Raw genomic sequence first — 24,076 nt, forward strand, 5'->3', positions numbered from 1 at the left:
TTTATTGGCACTCTATTAGAAATCTTATTTTTAAAAAGGGCAACACAGAACGTCTGTCTACAAAGTTTTCCTACAACTAGCGTGACCAGAAGATCCAGAATAAAGGATCCAGTATCAAGGATTAGTGAGGTCAAAATAAGGCAAGTAAGTAATTCATCATTTTGAGACTGCTACATTTCAAGAAAAACTTTCAGCACTGCTTTGAAAATTAAAGTAGGAATCCTGTACCCGGTTTAAAGGGTGAAAAAGGCACAATGAATGTCATGGGAGCTATTCTATAGGATTGTATTATGAATGAACATTCAAGAATGATATGAAGGATGTTATTAATATTGAGGGTATGTCAAATTAATTGGCATTTAATGTGCAAGGAACTGACAGTTATAAGAAATACCACAAAAATTAAGGTAAATGAAGCAACCTTTAACTAGAGCATTCATCATTACTAATGAATCTCAACGCTTTTCTAAAAATCATCATAGGATATGCAGAGTATCCAAACAACTACACAAAAAGTATGTCTTAGATTTGGCTGAGAACAAAAAGTGTTTATTTTCTTTCCTTAAAGATTGGAAAGAAATCTAAAAATCCAAAAATATACAGGAATGCTCGTGTTATCTTTGGAGATGCATGTTAAAAGTAGTTGTTCCAAAAAAGGTTTCTTTATTCAATTTTTCCCCCCTAGACTAATTCCTGGAGCATAAAAAAGAGTGTTTTGTTCCCATGAAGACACAATATTGGTACTATTTTAAAACACTGCTTAGTTTAAATTTTCAGTAATAAAGTTATGGCCATCTTCACATTCACAAGAATTCTCTATATTCATTCATCCTGACACACTGAGTTTTGCAGAAATGAGTCAAGCAGCAAACAATGTTTGGGAACATTTAAAAAGGAACAACTATGCTGTCGCATATCTAAACTGCATCTATGGACACGGAATGCTCTTCTGGCAAAGGAGGCCATTCTTCCTGGCACTTTCTCTTGATACGGCAATCTCACAATCTGTACTTCTACTAAATAATCAGGGTTTGGGTCTTTTGTGGGGGTGTCTCATTAGATAGCTCCCATTCTGCTTTAGTACTTACAAAAATATTGATATCGTACTATATTGTTGTGTAAAAAAGGGGAAACATCTATCAGAGAATATCAGTAGTGTTCAGTTAGTTTAGCGACATAATTAGTTCACAAGGCAGCAGAGAAGGGAAACATTCACAGGGTTCTTGATGAGCATTATGGTATGGTTCCTACCATGTTACTCTGTGACTGTGTGGCCCCATACATTGTAATGCCATTTGAAGGAGGTGTTGGCTGTGGAGTATCTGGCTGTACAAATCCTCTTCTGTCAATTAGGCTATAGAATAAGAAAACATGGTGTTACAAACAAACCTTACTACATATTTTTTGACCAAATTTAAGGAAAAATATCTTTCACTCTGGAAGTATCATACCATACTGCACCCATGAAAATAACTTTGACAGCTTCACTGAACAATGGAGCATGTTTCTATTTTTCATGTTTAGTACCTGTGTTCCTGATATTCTCCAATAAGTATATTTGTAGACAGGGAAAAAGGAAAAGTTCTTTAATACCTATGTTGGTCCTCAGAGCCAAGGCAATATATGGAGGACTACCTTCAGAAACTGCAGGTCAAAAAGGCCTAGGCAATTTCCCAAGCCATCCCTTCCATAATGCCTCGTACTCTAATTTCCATTGCTGGTAGCCTGCCGGTATTACTAACCTAGGAGTGAATGAATGAATTATATTATTACGGTCACAGATCAGGAGCATAAAACTTTAAAAACAGAGGGTTTTTTTTAAAGCACAGGGATAAGATACAATAATACCATTGTCATACATTGCAGTTCTTTTATTCAATTTGTGTTGTTTATTAGTTATAACGTTACATTTCATTTCAAGCCACCTCACATATTTTTAAAGTAAATGTTGCATATTTATTTATTTATTTATTTGCTGTATTTGTATACCGCCCTTCTCAACTCCAAAGTGGACTCAGGGTGGTTCACAGTGTGAACAATGTTAACAATGTCTAGAAATTTCCACTACCATTGCCTAATAATGACTTATCTGAAGAAAAATGGGGAAATACACAGAATACTTTCAAGTTTTTACCATCTAACATGTCATTTAATTGTTTTCATTTTAAAAACCCATTCAAATGGTCAACAGTAAAGCTAGGGCTAAATCATGTGACACAAGCTAAGAAACCTGAAGTACAAAGGGTTCCTAAAAAGACCGTGACAAATGCTGAGGACAGAATAAACATGATGGGGATGTCATGATTAACTCTGCTCACTGCAATAGTCTTTTTTCTCATTTTTGAAAATATTTTGTAATCAAGGGTCAGCAAGGCAGCCATATGTTATTGCTCTTTTTATTATTTTGTACTTTCTACAGAAAAATTATGAGAAAAATATGATTATTTCCAAGCAAATATGCTTATTGTCAAGAAAGAAACAATATGTTCTAGTGCAATGGTTCTCAACTTATGGGTCCCCAGATGTTTTGGCCTTCAATTCCCAGAAATCCGAACTGCTGGTAAGCTGGCTGGGATTTCTGGGAGTTGTAGGCCAAAACACCTGGGGACCCACAGGATGAGAACTACTGCTCCAGTGTATTCTTCAGCTATTATGGCACTGTGTTAAGTAAAAACTGTAAAACTACTCATGTTCACAGTATTTCTTTTTAAAACTACAATTTCCAGATCATTCTATTTTTAATTTTATTCTTTTGCTTTACTTTATAGGCCAATAGTTGAAAAGCATGGAATGAGAATGGGGTGGAAAAGTTTTAGTTTTTTGGTTTGTAAATAGAATAGTACACATGTATATCTAAAGAGCTTCTCATAAGAATGTTTTGTCCAAGATTTAAATCCACCTAGATCCATCATGCAAGTGAAAGATTTATCAGACAATAACACAATTATATATAATTCAAAAGGCTGTCAAAAGAAATCATTCTGAAAATATGTTTTCCTGTCAAATGATGGGGAATAACATGTAGAACGTCAAGGCCTTGCATGAGATGTTAACCATTTCAAAATGGATTCTTTACAGCTTCTAATTGTTTGAGGTTGGCAGAAGATCATAGACCATCACTTTCTTTCCTAAGCTGCAGGGACTGGCACAGATGGTGAGTGTCATGCAACAGAAATAGGCATCTTGCAATCTCTCTTTAATAGGAAACAATACATATCATTTCCAAGCACCCTATCCTTGCATAATATCTATTATTGCATAATGTCATTTTGCTGCTTGTGTACTCATGACCTAAAGAGTACAACAAAATATGATAAGAAAAGGGATTAAGAATATGATAAGAAAAGGGATTAAAAACAACACAATTATATATCTTACCTGGGGGAAAGGGGCCCACAGAGCGCAGAACAACAGTTTGTGAAAATGTTGCCATAGCTGTATGGGTTGAAGTTTTCTTTGCTTCGTTTATTTGACCATGATCCCTTGATCTAGTGAGAAATAAACATTTGTATATTATTCTTGCTTTTTGTAGGACTTTTCAAGCGCAAGAGCTCACCCCCAAAATTACAGAAGTAAACTACATCAGGAAATAAATGAGGCTCAAGATAAGCCTATGAGCTTAATTAGTCTCCTACATCCAAATAAGTTATTTTAACCACAATATTTCACCCTCCCCATACACAACAACCATACAAAATTTCGTAAGACAAAGGAATATCTGTTAGTTTTCCCAAAATACATACTGGGAATAAAAAATTGAATCCTCACAATATTTTGGGTGGGTAAAGGCTTCAACTATAATTATTCAAAGGTTTTTTGATGCTACCTTTTAATCAGATTTATAAAGGGATATAATAATTCAAATGTAACTATTATTCATTTTCATATTTAATAGCTTGGAAACCAGTAATTCATTAAAACTGTTGAAGTCCTAAGACTAACACTTTTATTCAAGGTATAAATGTATGGGGCTACAGCTTACTTCACGTCATGTTCTATTACTGCAACAGTCTAAAAGAAATCAACACTGCCATATCAGGTAACTTAAGAAGCACTAAGTTAACAGACAAACTATTAAGTTAAAAAAAACAAAAACATCCTTACATCTTCATTTGTTGTTTGATTGGAGCTGATCAAATAAGTATGAAAACCTGAGAGCCCAACAATGGACCAAACAGAGAAGAAACATACCACAGCTTCTAGAACAGTGACTGAAAGTCAAGGCAAAATTGAGAAGTTCACAAATATAAGGACTATTAGCAGTTATGGTTTAATGAAAATTTCATGCCACAAATACATTGCCTAAGACTATGCAATGCTAGAGTTAACTAACAGGATGGACATCATCAACATTATGTTATGCTGACAAACTTCTGAAATGTCACATTAAGTATTATTATTATAAACTCTATTTTTTACAATAAATGTAAAACAATATGAATATGAGGGGCCGACCAAGGGCAAGATGGATGGATGGCATCCTTGAAGTGACTGGACTGACCTTGAAGGAGCTGGGGGTGGTGACGGCCGACAGGGAGCTCTGGCGTGGACTGGTCCATGAGGTCATGAAGAGTCGGAGACGACTGAACGAATGAACAACAACAACATGAATACTTTAAAATGTAAATATAAAAAGGACAATTTTAATTGTAGACCTTAGTATGTTACATGAAAGCATTTATGTTTTTAAATGAGAGCAACTTTTTTTTATAAATTCTTGCATTTATAAAAAACACACCAAATATTGTTTATGCTATCAGTGTACTCTTGGTTTACATAAGTAGGTTGTATAATAACAATAAAAGGTGTCAACAAGGTTTTCTAAGGCCATGCCATGACTTAATATCAAAAATAATTCTAAACAAGCAATTATGAATACTGCCTACAGAAATTACTGGTTCCCTTTCTATTCAAATAATAAGGAAAATTCCAGTTATAAGAAGTCATATCAAGGGTATCAAGGGATGAAAATGTAATTGCACTGGTACTGAAATTTTTCTTACTCTCCATAATTATCACTCTAAAACTTTGAAAGAATACCATGGAAAACCTCTTCCTTTAGCAAATTGGTTGCACCAGATTAAATTATAGCGTCTTGCCCGTCACAATTTTCTATCAAGAAGAATTAAAGTGGAATACCCTATTTCTATCACTACAAATTGAACATAACTATTTAATCTTTTGGTTTTGTGATTCAATCCTTCATGCCATTATATGAAAAACAAACAGATGTTATGTGGGAGTAGTTTCAAGCATGTTTTTCACATAGAAATTTCTGGATCACAAAGAGCTTTAAGCCTCAGCAATAGAAGGATAGTAACTGAATCAAATGTATGAGAATCTAAGTTATAAAATCATACCAAGACTTCATAATCAGCCTGACTCGCTATGCTTTTATTGTCTTCTTTCAGGTGAAAAATTGGGAGGCTAATTTAGTTCTTTTTTCCTTTACTAGTTCCAATATTTTAAAACCTGCTTTTTTCCATGTTCATATGTTGATTCTGTTCTAGAACACTTGCTTTCCAAGTATCCAAATGGGCACTTGTTCTTAGAGTCACAAGAAATGCAACAACACATAGAGCTAAATATAGGAGTTGGGCTGTCTGTTTTGGGGTTCTTCCAAATATTCAAAATATTCTTCCAAATATTCAAAATAATGTTATTTGTATAGTTGTCACTGTAATCTCGCTATTGCCACAGGATTGGTCTAAAAGGTCTGTTGGCATCTGCAGAGCTTGAACTAGCATATATCAGAAGAAGCAAAGGACCAGTTCACCACAAATTGGTAACAACTGCATGAACACCTCACATCTCAAATAGATTGCCTCATATGCACCATAAGTACCCCCTACAACAATACTACTGCTGTTCAGATGGAATGACAGATGGGATTAATGTTAAAGAAAGCTGCTGGTATTGATAACCAAGTAGATTAGATGGAAGTAACACTTGAGAACCATATTGATTTAATATATAAGGAATTCAAACTAATCATGCAGTTCCTATCAGAGTGTGACAGGCTGCCAACCACTATGGTTGAAGTATAAAATAGCTGGAGTAGGGATCAGCATATGTTCATATGAATAAATATATGAGAAGGAAAAACCCAAAATACCATGTGAGCTTTATCATGACCTCAGGACCCTACACATTGTGGAATATATTACCAAAAGTTAAATCTCTGAACGTGTGCTTGGTGATGCTCAGATTTCTTCAGAATACTATTTGCACAGCTATTCTATAAGGACTCGAGATTTGAATAAAAAGATAATGGGACCGACAATTTTATTAACCTGAAATAACTCAGATGACTACCATAACAAATCAAAATAACTTTGAGAAAACAATCACTTTACTTACTAAATGAATCCAAACATTTCTTTCTTTCAAAAGACTGACAAAAGTTTTAATTCGTTCTAAAGCAGTCACAGGATGAAATAATGAATAGAATATCATCTTTTAAAGACACTGTCATTTATTTTCAAGTTTTGACAAAGCTGCAGTGTCCTGGGAAGGGGATAAAGAGGCAATGCACTTCTAGGTGAGACTGGAGGGAGGATTGGAGGATAATAATTTTCTAAGACAACCAGGATAGAAAGATTCACTTTCGCTAAAGAATATATCTCAGTTGCTTTTTAGTGAGCTAATGATAAACACAGAATGGTGCTAAAGAAGAGACCTTTGTAAAAAAGAATGCGGTGTGTTGATGTACAACAAACTTTATACTGCCATATTCATTATCGGGGGGGGGGGGGGGGGGAGTAAAACCTGCAGTGGCAACCTCAAACTATTATGAATGATGGAGATTATTTTTATGGGGTTGCTTCTAATTTTGTCCCTAAGTTTCTGTTGAGAATGGCAACATCTAGAAATACTGCAACAGGCTCTGTCCGTAATAATAATCTCCCAGTGTAAAATAATTTATCTACAGAGGTTTAAATCTACAAAGAATTTTTTCCTCCATGACTTCCTAGCTTCAAAATATAGGTTAAATATATTTATACAAACTGAAAACTAATTTCTAATTTTAACTGCAATTTTTAATACATGATAGTAGGTATGCCTTTTCAGTAAATTCATCACTCAAACGTATATATCACATATCTCGGTTCATGGGCAGTGGTGATCTGAAGCAAAGCCAGTTCTCATTAAACTGTACTATCCAAATGTCTGCAATCAGCAAACAAAGTAAAATCGAGACTTGGTTCCTATTAAACTCAGGCAAAATGATGTATGAAAAACATTTCAGAGAAAGGATATCTTGCAGGACTGTCCTTGAGTGCATTTAAGAAACCAGTTTGCTGAGATCCTGAAAAAAGAAGCCAAAAAGAGAGAGAAAAGAATGGATACTGTTTACATTAAAAGGTTTCAAAAATACAATAATTAAAACATAAATGTAGCTACATATAGGCTTCAAATTTTGTTAATACTCTTGACTAAAAACAAACACAATAAAATCATTTTGTCTCTAACTCTAGGCTGGTATTGTTAGCTTCCATAAATAAGATTTTTTTATATAATCCCTTCGTTCTTTTCAATCCTAATATGGAAATGAAAGTTTTTCTCCATGAACCGTGTCCATGGATTTACTTGCTCACACAAAAAAATGTTTCTCTTGGATGGGGATATCCTGCAAACATACCACAATAGGATCCAAATAACTAAGGAGAGGAATCTGCTTTCAGATTCCTCTGGATACAATTAGGAGACAGTGAAAGTCGAAGCCAGCAATAACTTAATGAACTTGCAGACCCAGGCTCTGTCTTTTAAAAATGATAAATTAAGGGATTCTCCAAGACAATATTTTGAAAAACACAACAGACTACAGATGGGATATGGCACAGGGTTCCCATGTGAGCAGAAACACCTTTTATCCTCAAAATACAGTTTCTAACTCTAAGCTCATATGGACTCAGATACAGAGCAATGCATTCAAACTATAGGAAAAAAGATTCCACCTAAACATTAGCAGACACTTACTATTGGTAAAAGCTGCTTGACAGTAGAATATTTTGCCTTGGATTTTGGTGGAGTCTGGAAGTTTTTAAACAGAAACCAGATGGCCATCTATTGGAAGATTGTGTGTTTCTGCATGGCAGGGGGTTGGACTGGACTGCCCTGGTGGTCTCTTCCAACTCCATGATACTATATACAATCAATATTATGTTATGGTGGCACTGCAGGAGTTTGCACTGGCAATATTAAACTGCTACTGTCCTTACACCAAAAGAAACACCAGCTGTGCCAGCATTAAAATGTATAGTTCAAGGGCAGAGAAATTCCATGATTATCAAGTAGGCTGTGAAACTTAACAGCCATTTAACTGAATTATATCCTCTTTTAAAAGAATTAATGAGAAATGAGCTGTATCCCTGCTTCACATATATAAAAACTTCAGTAATGCCTTGAGTACACAACAGGGAAACATAATCCTGTTGAAAGATGCTCCCAGGAGAAGAAAAGGGAAAGTGCATTTGTAAGGCACTTCTCTCTCTCTCTCTCTCTCTCTCTCTCTCGCCCTCAAAAATGAATTACGGGTACTGGAAACTCTGTGGAAGACTGTGGGAGGCACTATAGATGGTTTGTGGGGGAGAGGGAACCAGAGAAAATTCCTTCTTCCTTTCCTCACAGGGTATTTTCATTCTACAGTCAGTCCTCTACAATCTCTAGGGTCAGGGGAACAGGACCTCAAAGAAGGTTAAAAACTATGGATGATAATGATGATGATGTTGATGATGATGATGCAAAGACTCTGGCACAAACCAGTAAAGGTGGTCCCAGTGGTGATCAGCACACTAGGTGCAGTGCCTAAAGACCTTGGTCTGCACTTAAACACAATCGGCGCTGACCATCTGCCAGCTGCAAAAGGCCACCCTACTGGGATCTGCACTCATTATTCACCGATACATCACACAGTCCTAGACACTTGGGAAATGTCCGACATGTGATCCAATACAACAGCCAGCAGAGTGATCTTGTTTGCTGTGGACCCATCTTGTTGTGTTTCAAATAATAATAATAATAATAATAATAATAATAATAATACTTTATATTTCTTACCTGCCTCTCCTTGTGGCCCTGGACATGTTACAGAATAATTAAAACACATAACCAATAAAAGCCTTTTTTTTTAACCTAAAATATTAGAGGCATTTCTCCTGACGTTTTGCCTGCATCTATGGCAAGCATCCTCAGAGGTAGATGCTTGCCATAGATGCAGGCGAAACGTCAGGAGAAATGCCTCTAGAACATGGCCCTATAGCCCGATAAAACCCACAAGAACCTAGAATTCTCCTCTTTCTCTGTCAATTATTTTTTAGAAATCCAGTGAACAATGTCAGATAAGTAAACTATAAATGCATTAAGGTTTGCCAAGATCATGAATGAAAAAGCAAGCTTTACAACTGGAAATTTTGTTGATGACCAAACTAACTATACGGTCATGTGACCTATGGAAAAGATCCAACATATTCTGACTATTCAAAAGATTAAAATTAAAGCTAGAATATCAAGCAAATGGTTACAATATATAATCTGATTTTACTTGCATACTTACGAAGGATGACATGGGTGATAACGAATGCAAATATAAAGACTGTCAGAAAAGACAGAGATAATATAAACATATAAAAAAATCTGTAGTTTCTCTTCCCCACACAGTTGCCTACCCAGGGACAATGGTGATCAAATCGTTCTGAAAGAGAAGAGATTGGGAGAGGCGTAATTTAGTTGGGAGAAACAGACCTGCTTGGAAAAAAGTAATGCTGTGATAGCAAACTCCTTACAATTCAGGTTTACCTTCAACATTACAACCTACACTTGTATCACAAGCTGGTCTTCAGCAATGCTTTGTTCTTTTCAGACCCATAGAATCAAGGGAAAACAAAGGGTTTTCATATGGACTCTATTTAATAACTGATTCAACATATCTATTCTAGTTTGGGTTAACAAAAAAAATTCAATTAGGGTGCATCTTACAATTGATGGCATCTTACAATTGAAGAAATACAGTAATGATAATAATTTGGCATTGAGTTCAGGACCATTTGTAGAAGAACTGACTATAGCAAGGTTTTGTTGTTCTTTACTTGTGCAGTGATATGATAGTGTGATATAAATAAATTATAATAACAACAACACCTAAAAGATTCAGGCCTACATAATTTACATACTAAACTGTTATAAAGGAAGTTTAATTTTAATTTCAGTCATAGACATTTAATTCTTTTCAGTTTACTACTTCTATACCTCTCAGAAGTCAAGATTGCCAGATTTTCATTTCCAATTCATATTTCCTGAGATAAAAGTGGTATAGAAATAAATGTAATAACAGCCCTAGATGCTATTTCTGCTAAAGAAATGGCATTTATCCAGATGAATAAGCAAATGTCAGAATTCCTATTTAGTTAAATTGGAGGTTTTAAAAAAGTTTTCTATTTGACTTCTTCCTGATTTTATATCTTGACAATCTTTCTGTTCAAAGATAATTTGCTTAAAGCAGTGGTTCTCAAGCTGTGGGTCTCCAGGTGTTTTTGGCCTACAACTCCCAGAAATCCCAGCCAGTTTACCAGCTGTTAGGATTTGGGAGTTGAAAGCCAAAACATCTGGGGACCCACAGGTTGAGAACCACTGGCTTAAAGGAAAGTATGACTAAATGTTGTTCATGAGGTCAAGTACACCTAAACAAAACTGTAATCATGCCACAGAAGAGCAATTATTATTCCCCATGGTATGGCGTGCAGCACTCCTATCCTTTCAAGAAATGTCCATCCGCTTTCAACATACGCTGAATAATTAAAGATGAGATAAAGAAGGGATCACCTACTCTCTTTATCTTCACAACTTTGACTACTTAAGTATTAAAGGATTAATCTTTTATTACTTTGAGCAATAAAATTGCCTTTGTATTAGATTTTACTTTGTCTAAAAATAGCTCTCCAGAAACAGACATTTCTGAATATGGAAATAAGAATGATATAATAAAAAAAAAACCCAACCTGCTCCCAAAACACACACGCAGCCCTCCCAAACAACATCATAACCTAATGGGTGTAAATGCATTCTGGGATCCCTTTTAATTTCACTGAACTCCACCTTTCTAATCATGTCCATAGATCTATAGTCTATAGATCTATGCTGGGAGTAGCTCGTGAGGAATGCTTATCTGCTTTTCTCTCTGTTTTGTTGTTCATATATACCTGGAGATACCTGCTCTAAGCAGGCATGCATAGATATTTTAGGAACAGATGGACTCTCATTCTTTCCCAGCTCAATATTTAGTCTGTTGTTCATTGACATACTATTGCAACTACAACCCAACACCAATACTCTGTGTTTGTCCAGCCCTCCAGCACCATCTTCCTAATATCTATGTTGCTAGAAAGTCTTCTAGCTATAAAGAGGAAAGGGAGAGAAGTGGAACTGTGTGGGCATAAAAGGTACTTTGACATAGATTTTGTTAACTGAGGCATGTCTAGAATGTCAAGTATATATACATTTTCTAACACAGTTAGCAAGACCAGAATACATTGATTTTAGTGTTTCACTCACCTACACAGTTGTCACAAAGGCTGCAATGTGAGGCACGTGGTGGGCGGAAAATCTTACAAGTAAAACAGTATTTTAGTTTCACTGTTTGTCCATTGATAAACACCTCTTTTGTTCTGGGAGGTGGACGGTAACCTCCTGAGTTGGAGCCATTTGCAATTTCTACACAGGGAAATAAAAAGAACTAATAAACAGAATGTATTGTCATAACACTATAAATTTAACTGTAGTTATTGTAAAGTTTGTAATTCTTTTCAGAAACCAGTACTATTTTTCAAAGATTTTGATAAATAAAAGAGGAATATGTAAACAAACAAAACAATGTATTGTTGAAGGCTTTCATGGCCGGAATCACTGGGTTGCTGTAGGTTTTTTTGGGCTATATGGCCATGGTCTAGAGGCATTCTTTCCTGACGTTTCGCCTGCATCTATGGCAAGCATCCTCAGAGGTAGTGAGGTCAGACCTCACTACCTCTGAGGATGCTTGCCATAGATGCAGGCGAAACATCAGGAGAGAATGCCTCTAGATCATGGCCATATAGCCCGATAAAACCTACAACAACCCAAACAAAACAATATTACCCCTCTCATAGTAAAAACACAAGGCATTATAAAAAGAATTCTTCCTGCACATTTGTAAATCACAGCTGTTTCATGCTCGCAAAACTACACATTCCTCTCTGAGTAGTATATTACCAAACAAAAAGTTGAAAAATACAGAAAAAAATGTTGTTTTATTTCCTGAATATGAGAATGTTACAATACTTTAAGGTGTTTTCACAAAACTCTGACTCACATAATTATGTGGACCTGGGCTACTTGTGTATGAGAGAGAAATCAAATGCCACCAGCATTTCAAAGGTCTGTGCATTAAGAGACTTGAATTCACAATCATGGCATTCCTGGTTATAGTCGCCTTTCCTTCCTCTAAATTTTCTTCCTGTGTGATGACTCCCAAATTTGGTCTCCCGAATTTCAAAATTAATTGTGATAGTTCTAATGACACTGCTACCACATTCCTCCTCTCCCTAACATTCTCTTTCAAACTCTGGTTTTCGACAGACTTCCACACATATCATCTTGACATCACTTTTAATCCTGTATTCAAGCTAGAACCTCCTCTATCTGATCACCATCCCATCTTTAACTGACAAAGTTGATATCTTTAACTAATCTTTATCATCAATTATTTGCTCTACTCTTTCAATATACTATTTGGCGTTCTCAGACTCAATCCTAAATCTTTTCCTTCCATGGAAGGAAGGAAAGAAAGAAAGAAAGAAAGAAAGAAAGAAGACAAACAGCTAATGACAGAATCACAGAATACAAAGGAAATCAAGTTGAAGTTTACAAGGTACATCAACGGCGGCAAAACATTTAAGGAGGAAGAGGCCTAAGGACCTATTTTGGGATTTGGCAATGAGAAGGTTGTACATTATTTCTGCGAAGACAATTTAAGTGGGCAAAAGTCAGAATGAAGGAGTTTAAACAGAGTTAGGGGGAGATTATGGCAGCAGGAAGAAGAAACATCTTTCATGGATTTAGAAATATATGGAAGAACAGAAAGTGGATAGTGATCATAGGGGGGTGGATCATAGGATTTATTATATATAGAGAGAGCGAGAGAATGTATGTGTATTGATAGAAAGTGCTGTGTTTGAAAGGAATCAAAGGAAAAGCACGGCTAATAAATTGGTGAAGGAAGATTATAGAGAAGATAATTATTAGAAGTTATAAAGATCAGAATTAAGGCAACTCATGTGGATGGATTTAGGTGAGATAATAGTGCAATCAATACATCAGAGATGGTATGAGAGAAATAAAGAAGAAGAGAGAAAAGTGCTGGGGGAGGAAGAACTTTAAAAATAAGGAAATTAGTGAAACACATGGATTTTATTTAAACACTAAAGGAGGTAGCAAAATATAGAACGGAAAGAGGAAGCAGAGAAAAGCAGAGAAAAGAAGAGATGTTTGGGATCGATTTGTATCAGAGAGACAAAGTAATGTTGATACCCAGGCTGCTGGCAGAGGAGAAAGAGCAGAGGATGAATGTACAGTAAATGAAGTCATCCAATGACGTCTGCTTACTAAGCATGTGTGACCCAAAAAAATTGGTTCTAAACTGTGTTCAAAAGCAGGGGCCCCCGATGCTTCAATTCTAAAGTCACTTCCAAATTTTTCCAAAACAATTCAAAACTTTCCTAAACTTCTAAATCTTCGAAAGTGATTCTTTAATGGCAGATGCGGTTGCGCAATGGGGGGGGGGGGGGGGACAGCACAAAGTGGGGAAACTTCTTCAGGAGCTTCTCTCTCCCTCATTTTTGAGCTATCCTGATGAAACTTGCTACAGTGGTAGAACACATCTTCCGTTGTTAGCATACCAAATTTCACAATGTTCAGATGATCCACCAAACTTTAAGAATGTTTTAAAAGAATTTTGGAAATATTTTTTCCAGAAACAGAGGCACAAATCTGTGGCCCAAATGATTAATTGGAACTTATGTCACAAGTACCACCTGCCAGTAGTAAAGAACTAGTGGGATCATAAACCTGCAAAGGTAGTGGAAAATGAACATGCAAAAATACTGTGGGACTTTCAAATCTAGACTGACAAAGTCTTGAAACACAATAAACCAGACATCATGATTATGGGAAAAGAAAAAAATGGATTATTGAGGACGCCATACCAGGTGACAGTCGAATTGACGAAAAACAACAGGAAAAACTCAGCCATTATCAGGATCTCAAAATCGAACTGCAAAGGCTCTGGCATAAACCAGTGCAGGTGGTCCCAATGGTCAGTTGACATTTGGAAACAATAAACATTGACAAAATCACGATCTGTCAACTGCAAAAGGCCACCTTACTTGGATCTGCATGCATCATTGAAAAATACATCACACAGTCCTAGACACTTGGGAAGTGTTCGACGTGTGATTTTGTGATATGAAATCCAGCATATATATCTCGTTTGCTGTGCCATACTGCGTTTTTGTGTCAATAATAATAAATATCCTGTTTTTTCCCTCTGAAAAGGAGACCCAAAGCAGCTCACAATAAATCAGTAGGATATAATTTAAACCTCAAACTATGCAAACAATGAAAAAGAATTAAAAATTAACTGCATTAAAAATAAACCATAAAAACCCATTAAAAACCTATGCACAGCTAAAACCACAGCACCCCTACAGCAAAATGTGTTGACAACACACACTATTATGGTAGCCACAGGAAAAAAAAACATAATTATTCTCATCAAGTCTGACTTGGCCACGGTGGTACACGCTCTGGTCACATCCCGCCTTGACTACTGCAACGCTCTCTACGTGGGGCTGCCCTTGAAGACGGCCCGGAAGCTTCAGCTAGTCCAGCGCGCGGCAGCCATGTTACTAACAGGAGCAGGACGCAGGGAGCATACAACGCCCTTGTTGTTCCAGCTCCACTGGCTGCCGATATGCTTCCGGGCCCAATTTAAGGTGCTGGTGTTAACCTACAAAGCCCTAAACGGTTCCGGCCCAAAATACCTTTCCGACCGCATCTCGGCCTATGAGCCCACGAGGACCTTGAGATCATCTGGGGAGGCCCTTCTCTCGATCCCGCCTGCCTCACAGGCACGTCTGGCAGGGACGAGGGATAGGGCCTTCTCAGTGGTGGCCCCCCGGCTGTGGAACACCCTCCCTGTTGACATCAGGCAGGCGCCCTCCCTTATGTCCTTCCGGAAGAGCCTGAAGACATGGCTATTCGAGAAGGCATTTAACTAAATGCTACAGCAACTGGAAATGACAACTGGAACGGAATGTAGACTACGAGATTGATTATGATTCTATGATAAGACGAAGCGGATTTTTTAGTGTAATTAGATGACAGTATATTATTGTTATGTTGTTTATAGTGCTATGGTAGTTTATTATATGATATGTTTGTTATATGTTGTACACCGCCACGAGTCGCCCTAGGGCTGAGAGCGGCGGTTAACAAATGAAGTAAATAAATAAATAAAATCAATGCCATCACCATCCTGGATCTATATTTTTTATCACAATGTAATTTTATCATGAAAACATACATATTCATTACAATCAGGCTGTAATTCTATTACCACATATCTAGGGTGAAACTCCTAAAACTTAGTGGTACTTCTGAATAACCTGAATAGAATTTTATTGTAAGAGGATATCAATGTGTGATCCATAGATTTCAGTGCCTAATCAGAAATACAGCTAGAAACCTGTATGCCAATTATATTAATCAGTATTTATTATCTCAGCACTCACATAAGGTATGAGTGGACTGCAAGTAAGTATGAAGTGTTATCATGTTCAGACACATCTAGTCACCAAAACAGGATTAGTGCTGCATTTCTAAATTTCTTAAGACCCCTTTTGTAATTTCATTTAAGAAAAGGAAACACCAGCTGATTCCTGGTAGTTTGTAATTGTTTTGTGTTTTACCTTATATTTTATTTCACATATTTAAAATTGTGCTTATTAATAAAATATATTTTAAAGTGGTGAAGGAGGTGGATATAATAGATCAAAACAATAAAATCAAAAGCCACTGGCCTGTGTAGAAAATAGGATGAAAGTACTTTGGTCCATTTGTAGCCCTTCACCAATGTATTTAATCATATCTCCACAATCCCAAATATATTAGTGATGTGATTTTCTATATTTATCTGCTTTAATATATTTTTATCTGCCTTGAGTCCCCACAGCTGGGCAATAGGCAGGTAAATTACAAGCCACATCAGATCCAAAGTAACTGCTTAGTCTCAGAATCAATATCTCTAAATCTTAGCAAATATTTGAAGCCATTGCTTCAAAACAACTTTTATGAAAAACATACATTAGTCAAATCCTACAAAAATCAATCCAAATTCCATCAAAGTTGTGGATGCCACTTGATACTGATCTGTAAACAGATTAATACCCATTTTAGAAACCTTTCCTGTATTCCTCAGATCTACAGTAGACTAATTTTGTACTCAAAAATCTTTGTGTCCTTAAAAGTTACTCATTTTCACATTTATGGGACATAAAAAAAATCTTACATTTCTCTTTGGGACTCCCAGATTTGAGATTGTAATGCATAAAAGCACACTTAGTAAACAAGGGTGCCACAGGACAGTGAGATGGACCAGTTTGGAGTACATAAACGTATCCTCTCCTGACCCTGGACAATGCCTTTTTAAAAGTAAGTGAACTGTGTACCCAGGGCAAATAGAATAACTGCTGCATTTATTATGCTCCAACAATAAAATGTCAGCCCACAGAAACAGTATGCTTTGCAAGCATTTGTAACATGGCCTATTTTGTGATATCTGAGTGTACTCCAGGGAAAAATATGTGACAATCCTCCACTTAATAAGGCTTTAAAAAACAAACACTGTATTCTGTGAGACAAGCTAGAATCTAAAGGCTCTTTATACTTCTGCCACTCTGTTTGGTAAGAACAGAAACTTAATCAAATTGCATAATGATCACCTAAATCAACTACTGACATGTTCACATCAATACCATGAAAGCAATTAACTATCCCGAAAAGAGGCACTTGGCGCCAAAGCTGAACAACTCATTAAATTAGAAGTCCTTAGGTGAACTGAAGTCCTTAAATCAAAGCTGAAAATATAAATATAACAACACTTAGGAACAAAAGGCAGCATCTAATAGATCTATAGGAGTGCATTTATTCAGTTTTTTACTCTGTTTACCAAGGAGTTTGCCAAATGTTAGTAGTGACAGCAAGCTAGCTGCTGCTCTTTAGTAAATTTATTTTATTTTCTGTTTAGGGCAGTGTGGGAAACTGGAGGGAGACGAGATCTATCTTTTATCATGTTACCTGATACTAGCAAACTGCACTAGTACACTGGAGGTCACATTATGTTATTTCCAGTTTCATCTTTTCCATTTTTTTCAGTGCTGAGGAGGTTAAAGTATGTGGAGGCGAAATCCTAAATTCTGCAATAGTTTTGAGCCATTTGTGGTTTGGAAATAAAACAAACAAAAAGATTTAAACTTGGGGTGAGAGGTCTGCAGCCTTAGAAGACACAAACTCCCTTCCTTTGGAACTCCCTCCCAAGAGAAACCAGGATTGCCCCATCTCTGCTTCCTTTCGCAAACAGGTAAAGACATTCCTGACATTTTTGGGAGGATGAGGGGCACACTGCTGGGGAGGTTGAGGGTGGGGTTTTGGGGGAATGATAAACCTGAAATGTAATTTTAATTGTATTTCTTCTATTTTTTAACTGTATTTTAACTTTTTTATCCACACAAATGTTTAATTATTATTTTTTAAAAATTGTATCAGTCTCATTTTAAAGATTTATCAGATGTTTTGTGATTGTTAGCCACCTTGAGTTCCTATAGGGAAAAAGGCAGGATAGAAATTAAGTTAATAATAATGTGAGCCATTTTTCCCATGCCTGGTTTAAGATAGTAACATCCGCATTATGTGTTATTGTTTAAAACCCCATAAACTAACTGAAAGCAGGAGAAAGAAAGAAACTCTTAAATCTCCTCCTAACTCAAACTTTTCAAACAACAAAACACCCACTCATTCCACTTCCAAGAGTGTACTGCCAAACACTATCATCTGAACAGCCTTTCTGTAGGCCAAAACACAATGTGTTTTCAACCAATTGTTTCCTAAATGAAGTGTCATACTATCTCATTTTACAAATGTAGAAATAAGTGCAACACAATACTTTTTACTAGAAAACATTCATTTTAAATGTATATATACTGCAATTATTCTTTTTCTTAGTGGCATTATTTAGTTTGGATTATGTCAACTGGAAAGAGGGAAGAACAGTTAAGACATACAGAAATTTGCATTTTTAAGCAAATGCAATAAAGTAACATCTGCAATCCGTGCTTGGGTCTTGTCTTCCCCGCTAACTCACTTGGCATCTTGAGCAAAGATCAACTTATATGACCCCAAAGAAATCTGTTGACTCTGGGAAATTGACGCTTCTATTTTAGGTTTGTTTATGTTTGTTTTATGCCTGATATACTAGGTTTGTGTTGAAATCTAATCTTAATTTGCTAAATTATAATTTGTTTTTAAATGCTGTGTAATTTAATGTTTGTTATTATGTGCTTATTAGTTGTTATGTTCCGGCATTGAATATTTGACTTTTTTGTGACTGGAATCCGCCCTGAATCCCTTTGGGGAGATAGGGCAGAATATAAATAGAGTTTGTATTACTACTACTACTACTTTATTATGATCATCTATGTATAAAATACTGCAAACCAGTTCTCAAGAAACAGTATTCTTTCACGAGAAAAAGTGAAGAGGGGAAAAGTCCTTTATCAGATTATGGTGTTTATTCCTTTAAAAAAAAAAAAAAAAGACTATTGAATTCTAAGGTACAGCAAGTCAGTTTTTGAGAAAGACACTAAAAATTGTGTTGGATGTTCCAAACAAGCAGAGTCAGAAAATGTTGTATTTCCTCTCTGATGTTTTTTGATCTTATTTTGTGCCAAGGGGGGACTTGCCCCAAAGTGGGGACAACCTATACACCTCTCATGAAATGGGAGCATAGTTTACTGGGATTTCCTTTGATGCCACAATTCTGGAATACCAGAAGCAGCCTGGCAAAGTCATTCCAAAACAAGTAAGTGAGAATGGTGTTCATCATACACACAAAGAAAATGAAGCAACAATGACAGACCTTCTGTGTTACCTATTTGTCTTTCTAGATCTGCTGCTTCATCGGGTGTTGCACGAGGCAGGACTCCGGGATCACTGAAGCTAGTCCGCAGCAAAGTCCCCATCACAAAGAAGAAAAGGACTGCTCCTACTGCAGGAATAGCAGGTGTGATCTGATCAGATAAATATGGACAACTGCAAAACAAGGGAAAAAATAAAAAGTTAAGAGTAACTGCCAAACAATAATTACTGTGGCTGATTCTTTAGGAGAATTCAGGGGCAGGGAATCTACTGGACCTCATAAACTTTTCTTAAAGCTACTTTTCAGTACAACCAGGAAACTTCTCACAGTTTTAAAATGAATAAAGGTGTTTAAAGATAATACCAACTAATTAACTATTAAAGATTATTTCCTATTGAAGTACTGACCAGCAAAACATTATTACTTAATAAACAATATGCTATTTTACATCAATACTGATAGCCTGTTCAGATTTTCCTTTGTGTCCTTGCCCCTCAGCTTCCCCCCCCCCTCTTTGGAACTAAAGATTGTTTGTGGGAGGTTTGGGGTGGGGGAGAGGGTAGAGCAGCCCACCCGTAGGCTCTTTTGTTAAAACTAAATTGAGTTGTTCACTTCAACTGAAGGAAGCACCAGTAGAAGTGAAAAGCCCTAAGACCAACTCATGATAATTCTTAAGTAACCTAGTAGAAGAATAATTGGCAAAAGCTCAGAACAAAAAGTAAAACATGATTCATGGGTGTGAAATCCTTGAACTCAGGTGAAAACTGAAACAAAATACTGGGCTCCTCCAAATATTTTTATACATGGCATACTTTTAATGCTCCAGATTGGGTTCCCAAACTAAGGCCTGTGGGCTTGATGCACAAGGTCATTCATCTGGCCTTTGCCTTAACCTTTAGACTTAGGGTCACCCTAAGTCTGAAATGACTTGACACAACAACAGCAATCCTAATTAACTTGACTATCTCATTAACCAAAAGCAGGCCCACACTTCCCACTTGAAATACTGGCATGTTAAAAGTGTTCTTCATTTTAAATATTGTGTTGTTCTTTCATTTATTTATTTTTTGCACTACAAATATGATGTGCAGTGTGTATAGGAATTCATTCATGTTTTTCTCAACCTATAGTCCCCTAGCCCCACCCACCTCCCCACAGTCAAAGAGCCGTGAACTGGCCCTCTGCTTTAAACGTTTGAGGACTCCTGCTCTAGATTGAGATATGAAAATATGGCTAAAATGTGTTGTTATTGTTCTGTGCCTACGAGTTGCTTTAAATTTATGCCAGTCCTAAGTTGAACCCATCATGTGGTTTTCTTGTTTACAGGAGGTAATTTTAAAAAAAACTTAGAAAAGAATGCAGAAAAGAAACAGAAATTGTGAGGCTATTATTATGACAGTGGTCAAGCTGAACTAAACATATCCATCAAATGACTCTTCTTAACACCCAACAAACTTTTAGAGGTTTAATCTATGTAAACACTTCCTGCAAAAGAGAGCTGACCTCTGTGAGGAAATTAAAGGGGGAAAAATAAAAAAATGAGATTAAGGAGTGCATTAGAAACTTAAAAATTCTAAATCAGTGGTTCCTAATCTTTTTTTTTTTTTACTAGGGGCCAATTGACCAGGGGCCACTAGACCAGGGACCACTTTGACTAGGGACCACTTTCCAACATTAGTACAAAAGGGTTACGAATCAGGTTTTGGTCAACTTTAGATTCAGTTTGGTTATTTGGGGTGCCGATTCAGAAAACTGCATTGGATAGACCACATCAACTCTAGTTTCTGATACAGAACATATGCCATTAAGTGGTTGCTATATGCTCACCCACAGAAAGCCATATTTAATATGCCTCGGCACTATGAGAGGGTTTTGTGACATCAGTCACTCTTGTTGCAACTATGTGGGGTGAGGCTGCGGACCATATTAGACCACGGACTACAGGTTGGAAACCACTGTTCTAAATGGTCATTTATGTCTGCAGGATAATTAGCCAACTAACTTGTTATACATTATAATAGATATTTCACAATTGTGCCCAAACAAAACATATTTAAAAAGGTCCTCCTTCACATCCCTACTGTTTACAATGATGTAGTATTTTAAACTGCTTAGAAATTATTAAAAACTATCTTACAAAATTTTATTAAAATTTGTTTAAGTCTTCTTTATTAAAAACCACACCACTTTTCTTTATTTTTCACAACTGTGTACAAGGAAACTTCTTGTTTATCCATGTAGTTTTTACAAGTTTGGTGGATCTTTTTTCAGTAAACTACCCCTTTGAAGGATTTCACAATGTACAACTGTGATCTGTTGGCCACCCATCTTCATAATTTGACCTGTTTTAGTAGACTTTTTCAGTGAACTTTAGTTTTCATGACTTAGGTTATCCCCAAAGTTAATTATTTCTCAGAATGCTTTGGGTGTCTAAAGCAAGCATGGCAAACTTGGGTGTTTTGGACTTCAACTCCCACAATTCCTAACAGCCAGTAAGCTGGATGGGATTTCTGGGAGTTGAAGTCCAAAACACCTGAAGGGCCGAAGTTTGCCCATGCCCAATCTAGAGTCAAGTAGTAACATCACTGTGTTGACAACTCCAGTTTTAAGAAACTCCTCTTCCTTAGTCTGTCCTCCTTTCCAACAAAATCCACGGAGGGAGCTTTCTATCAAGTGCTGAATTCCAATTTTTTTCAACAAGAAGAAACAACGTAATTCCTTTATAGAAGATATCTATTCTGACATTCTGGGAGAATGACCTAATTTCTTTTTGCTGTTCTTCAGTCAACTTTAGGTTCTGTTCTCAAGTATGATCACGTAATCATGATGAATAATCATGAGTTTCATTTACTGTACTTCTAGAATGAAAGACTGAAATATGCATATAAAATAACACTGTTATCTAGAACAATAAAATTCAACCAATTTGGGCAGTGATAAATGTTAGCAACTGTTTCTGTATAACAACCACATGGAAAATCAGTTTTGTGCTTCTGATGATCACAGACACAGAAAATTTTCAAGAACCTTTAGACTCAAAAGTATTCATCAAACTCTTCAAGTTCTACTCATACCAACAAGAACATAAAAATATACAATAATTTCTTTTAATATGCCGGTAGATGTCTTAACATATCAGTCAAAATACTTAACATAAAAAAAGAAAATATTCCTTAAGGAGCGTTTAACTCATATGAAATGTAGTTTATATACTAGTGGTGCCCAGGTACACATTCATTTTGTTGCAATTTCTTTTCTTCCTCCTTTTCCCTCTTAAACCTTGTCCCCCACCCCCTCTTCTGTTTCTTGCCTTCTTCCCTTGCTTTTCCTCGTAAACCTTTTCTTCCTTCCTTCTTTCTTTTCATTCTATGTCTTCCTTTCTCTTACCTTCTTTTTCTTTCTTCCCTAACTTTTTTCATCTCCTTTCCCCCTTCTTTCTCTTCCATTTCTTTCTCTTCATCATAAGATAAACATTTATTAATAACTAGCTTATTAAGAAATGCTTGTCTTGAGTGAATCACACTCTCTTGAAATAGAATATTTAAATGTGGCTATCGTATAATGTCTTCATCTTCTCTTTGTCCAAACTAAACATATCCAAATCTTCCTCTCCTATATCACTCATTCGGTTGAAACAAAAGGTCTAAACTGCAACCAAAATTATTTGGATTGGAGATAAAGAGCTTCTCATAATCCTCAGGCAGAGTGCTCCCCAGATGCCAATGACATAAAGAAAGGCTTCAATAAATGCTACAGGTTCGCAAATGGACATTGTACCACTGAAGACAGAAAAATTATGGAGCATTTCCAAGGATATAGATACCGTAGATAACTTTCCGCTACACAAATTACAACTGTATGATGCACAAACATTTAATTTCTAGGGGACTTTAGGTTTCCTTTGGACAGAACAGTAGCTATTTCTAGATTTTAGAAAATTTCATGCATTTCTTCCCATGATCCTTTGACATTACAATCGTAATGAACAGCTCCCACATCAACTGCTAATTCTCATCAAAACAGTAATGTCCTCCCTCTTACGGAAATACATAGTCCTGCCATTCTAGAGTCTGGAGATTAGGACACAGCAGAATGGATTGAAATTGCATGAAAAGAGATCCTACCTAAACATTAGGAAGAACTTCATGAAAGTAAGAGCTATCTGGCAGTGGAATATCATGCCTCACAGTGCAGTGGAGTATCCTTGCCTGGAGGTTTTAAGCAGAGGCTGGATGGCAACCTGTCAGGAGTTTGATTATAGCACTATATAACAGGGCTGTTTTAAAAAGATGGACCCAATTTTAAATCACTTTATCTCTGCAAACACGAACTGCCCATGAATGAAACTCTTACCACTTAAAGGATGGTGTATAGAATTTCAAATTATTGCTGCTGGATGCCTCTCCCAGTGTACAAACAGACAAAAGGTTGCCCCCACAAAAGAAAACCTTCATTTGCCTAGGGGTTTTTTTTTAGATTTTCTTCTGGCTCAAATGTTTAGTAAAACTCATTAAACTGTTTGTAAGTTTTTGTGTAAATGTAATATGTTATGTTGCCATCATGAAACATGCTGCTTTAAAATGGGGCCCATCATTTTGAAACACCCTTTATTTTCCTGGATGGCAGGGAGTTAGACTGGATGGTCTTTGTGACATCTTCACTTCTATGATCTGAGTTAATCACATTACTCTCAGCCAAACTGAGTGGCAGTCAAATGAATATTAATCTAGTAATATGTTTCATTAAATACGGGTAGCTTCATATCTGGGCAAATATGCAAAAGATTGTGCTGCAGATCAACTTATCAAAGCACTGGCAAATTAGCTGGCTTGGCTACACTTAACCCAGATTCAA

At 36.4% G+C, this 24,076-nt stretch overlaps 1 protein-coding gene across 9 annotated transcripts in view; it reads right to left on the reverse strand.

Moving 5' to 3' along the window:
- ZDHHC14 (zinc finger DHHC-type palmitoyltransferase 14) overlaps positions 1-24,076 on the reverse strand; it is a 54,871-nt gene that overhangs the window by 16,689 nt on the left and 14,106 nt on the right. For 7 of the 9 annotated variants that reach the window (XM_067465880.1, XM_060753637.2, XM_060753639.2 and 4 more), the window contains 7 exons: positions 19,223-19,395; positions 11,551-11,709; positions 9,557-9,694; positions 7,261-7,309; positions 4,105-4,207; positions 3,379-3,488; positions 1,252-1,354 (listed from right to left, as the gene is read on the reverse strand). In XM_067465880.1, the coding sequence (XP_067321981.1) occupies positions 1,252-1,354; positions 3,379-3,488; positions 4,105-4,207; positions 7,261-7,309; positions 9,557-9,694; positions 11,551-11,709; positions 19,223-19,395 (835 nt within the window). The remainder of the gene's footprint in view (positions 1-1,251; positions 1,355-3,378; positions 3,489-4,104; positions 4,208-7,260; positions 7,310-9,556; positions 9,695-11,550; positions 11,710-19,222; positions 19,396-24,076) is intronic. The other 2 variants (XM_060753640.2, XM_060753638.2) reach the window with 1 other exon arrangement.

This window comes from Anolis sagrei, chromosome 1 (genome assembly GCF_037176765.1).
Source record: "Anolis sagrei isolate rAnoSag1 chromosome 1, rAnoSag1.mat, whole genome shotgun sequence".
NCBI lineage: Eukaryota > Metazoa > Chordata > Lepidosauria > Squamata > Dactyloidae > Anolis > Anolis sagrei.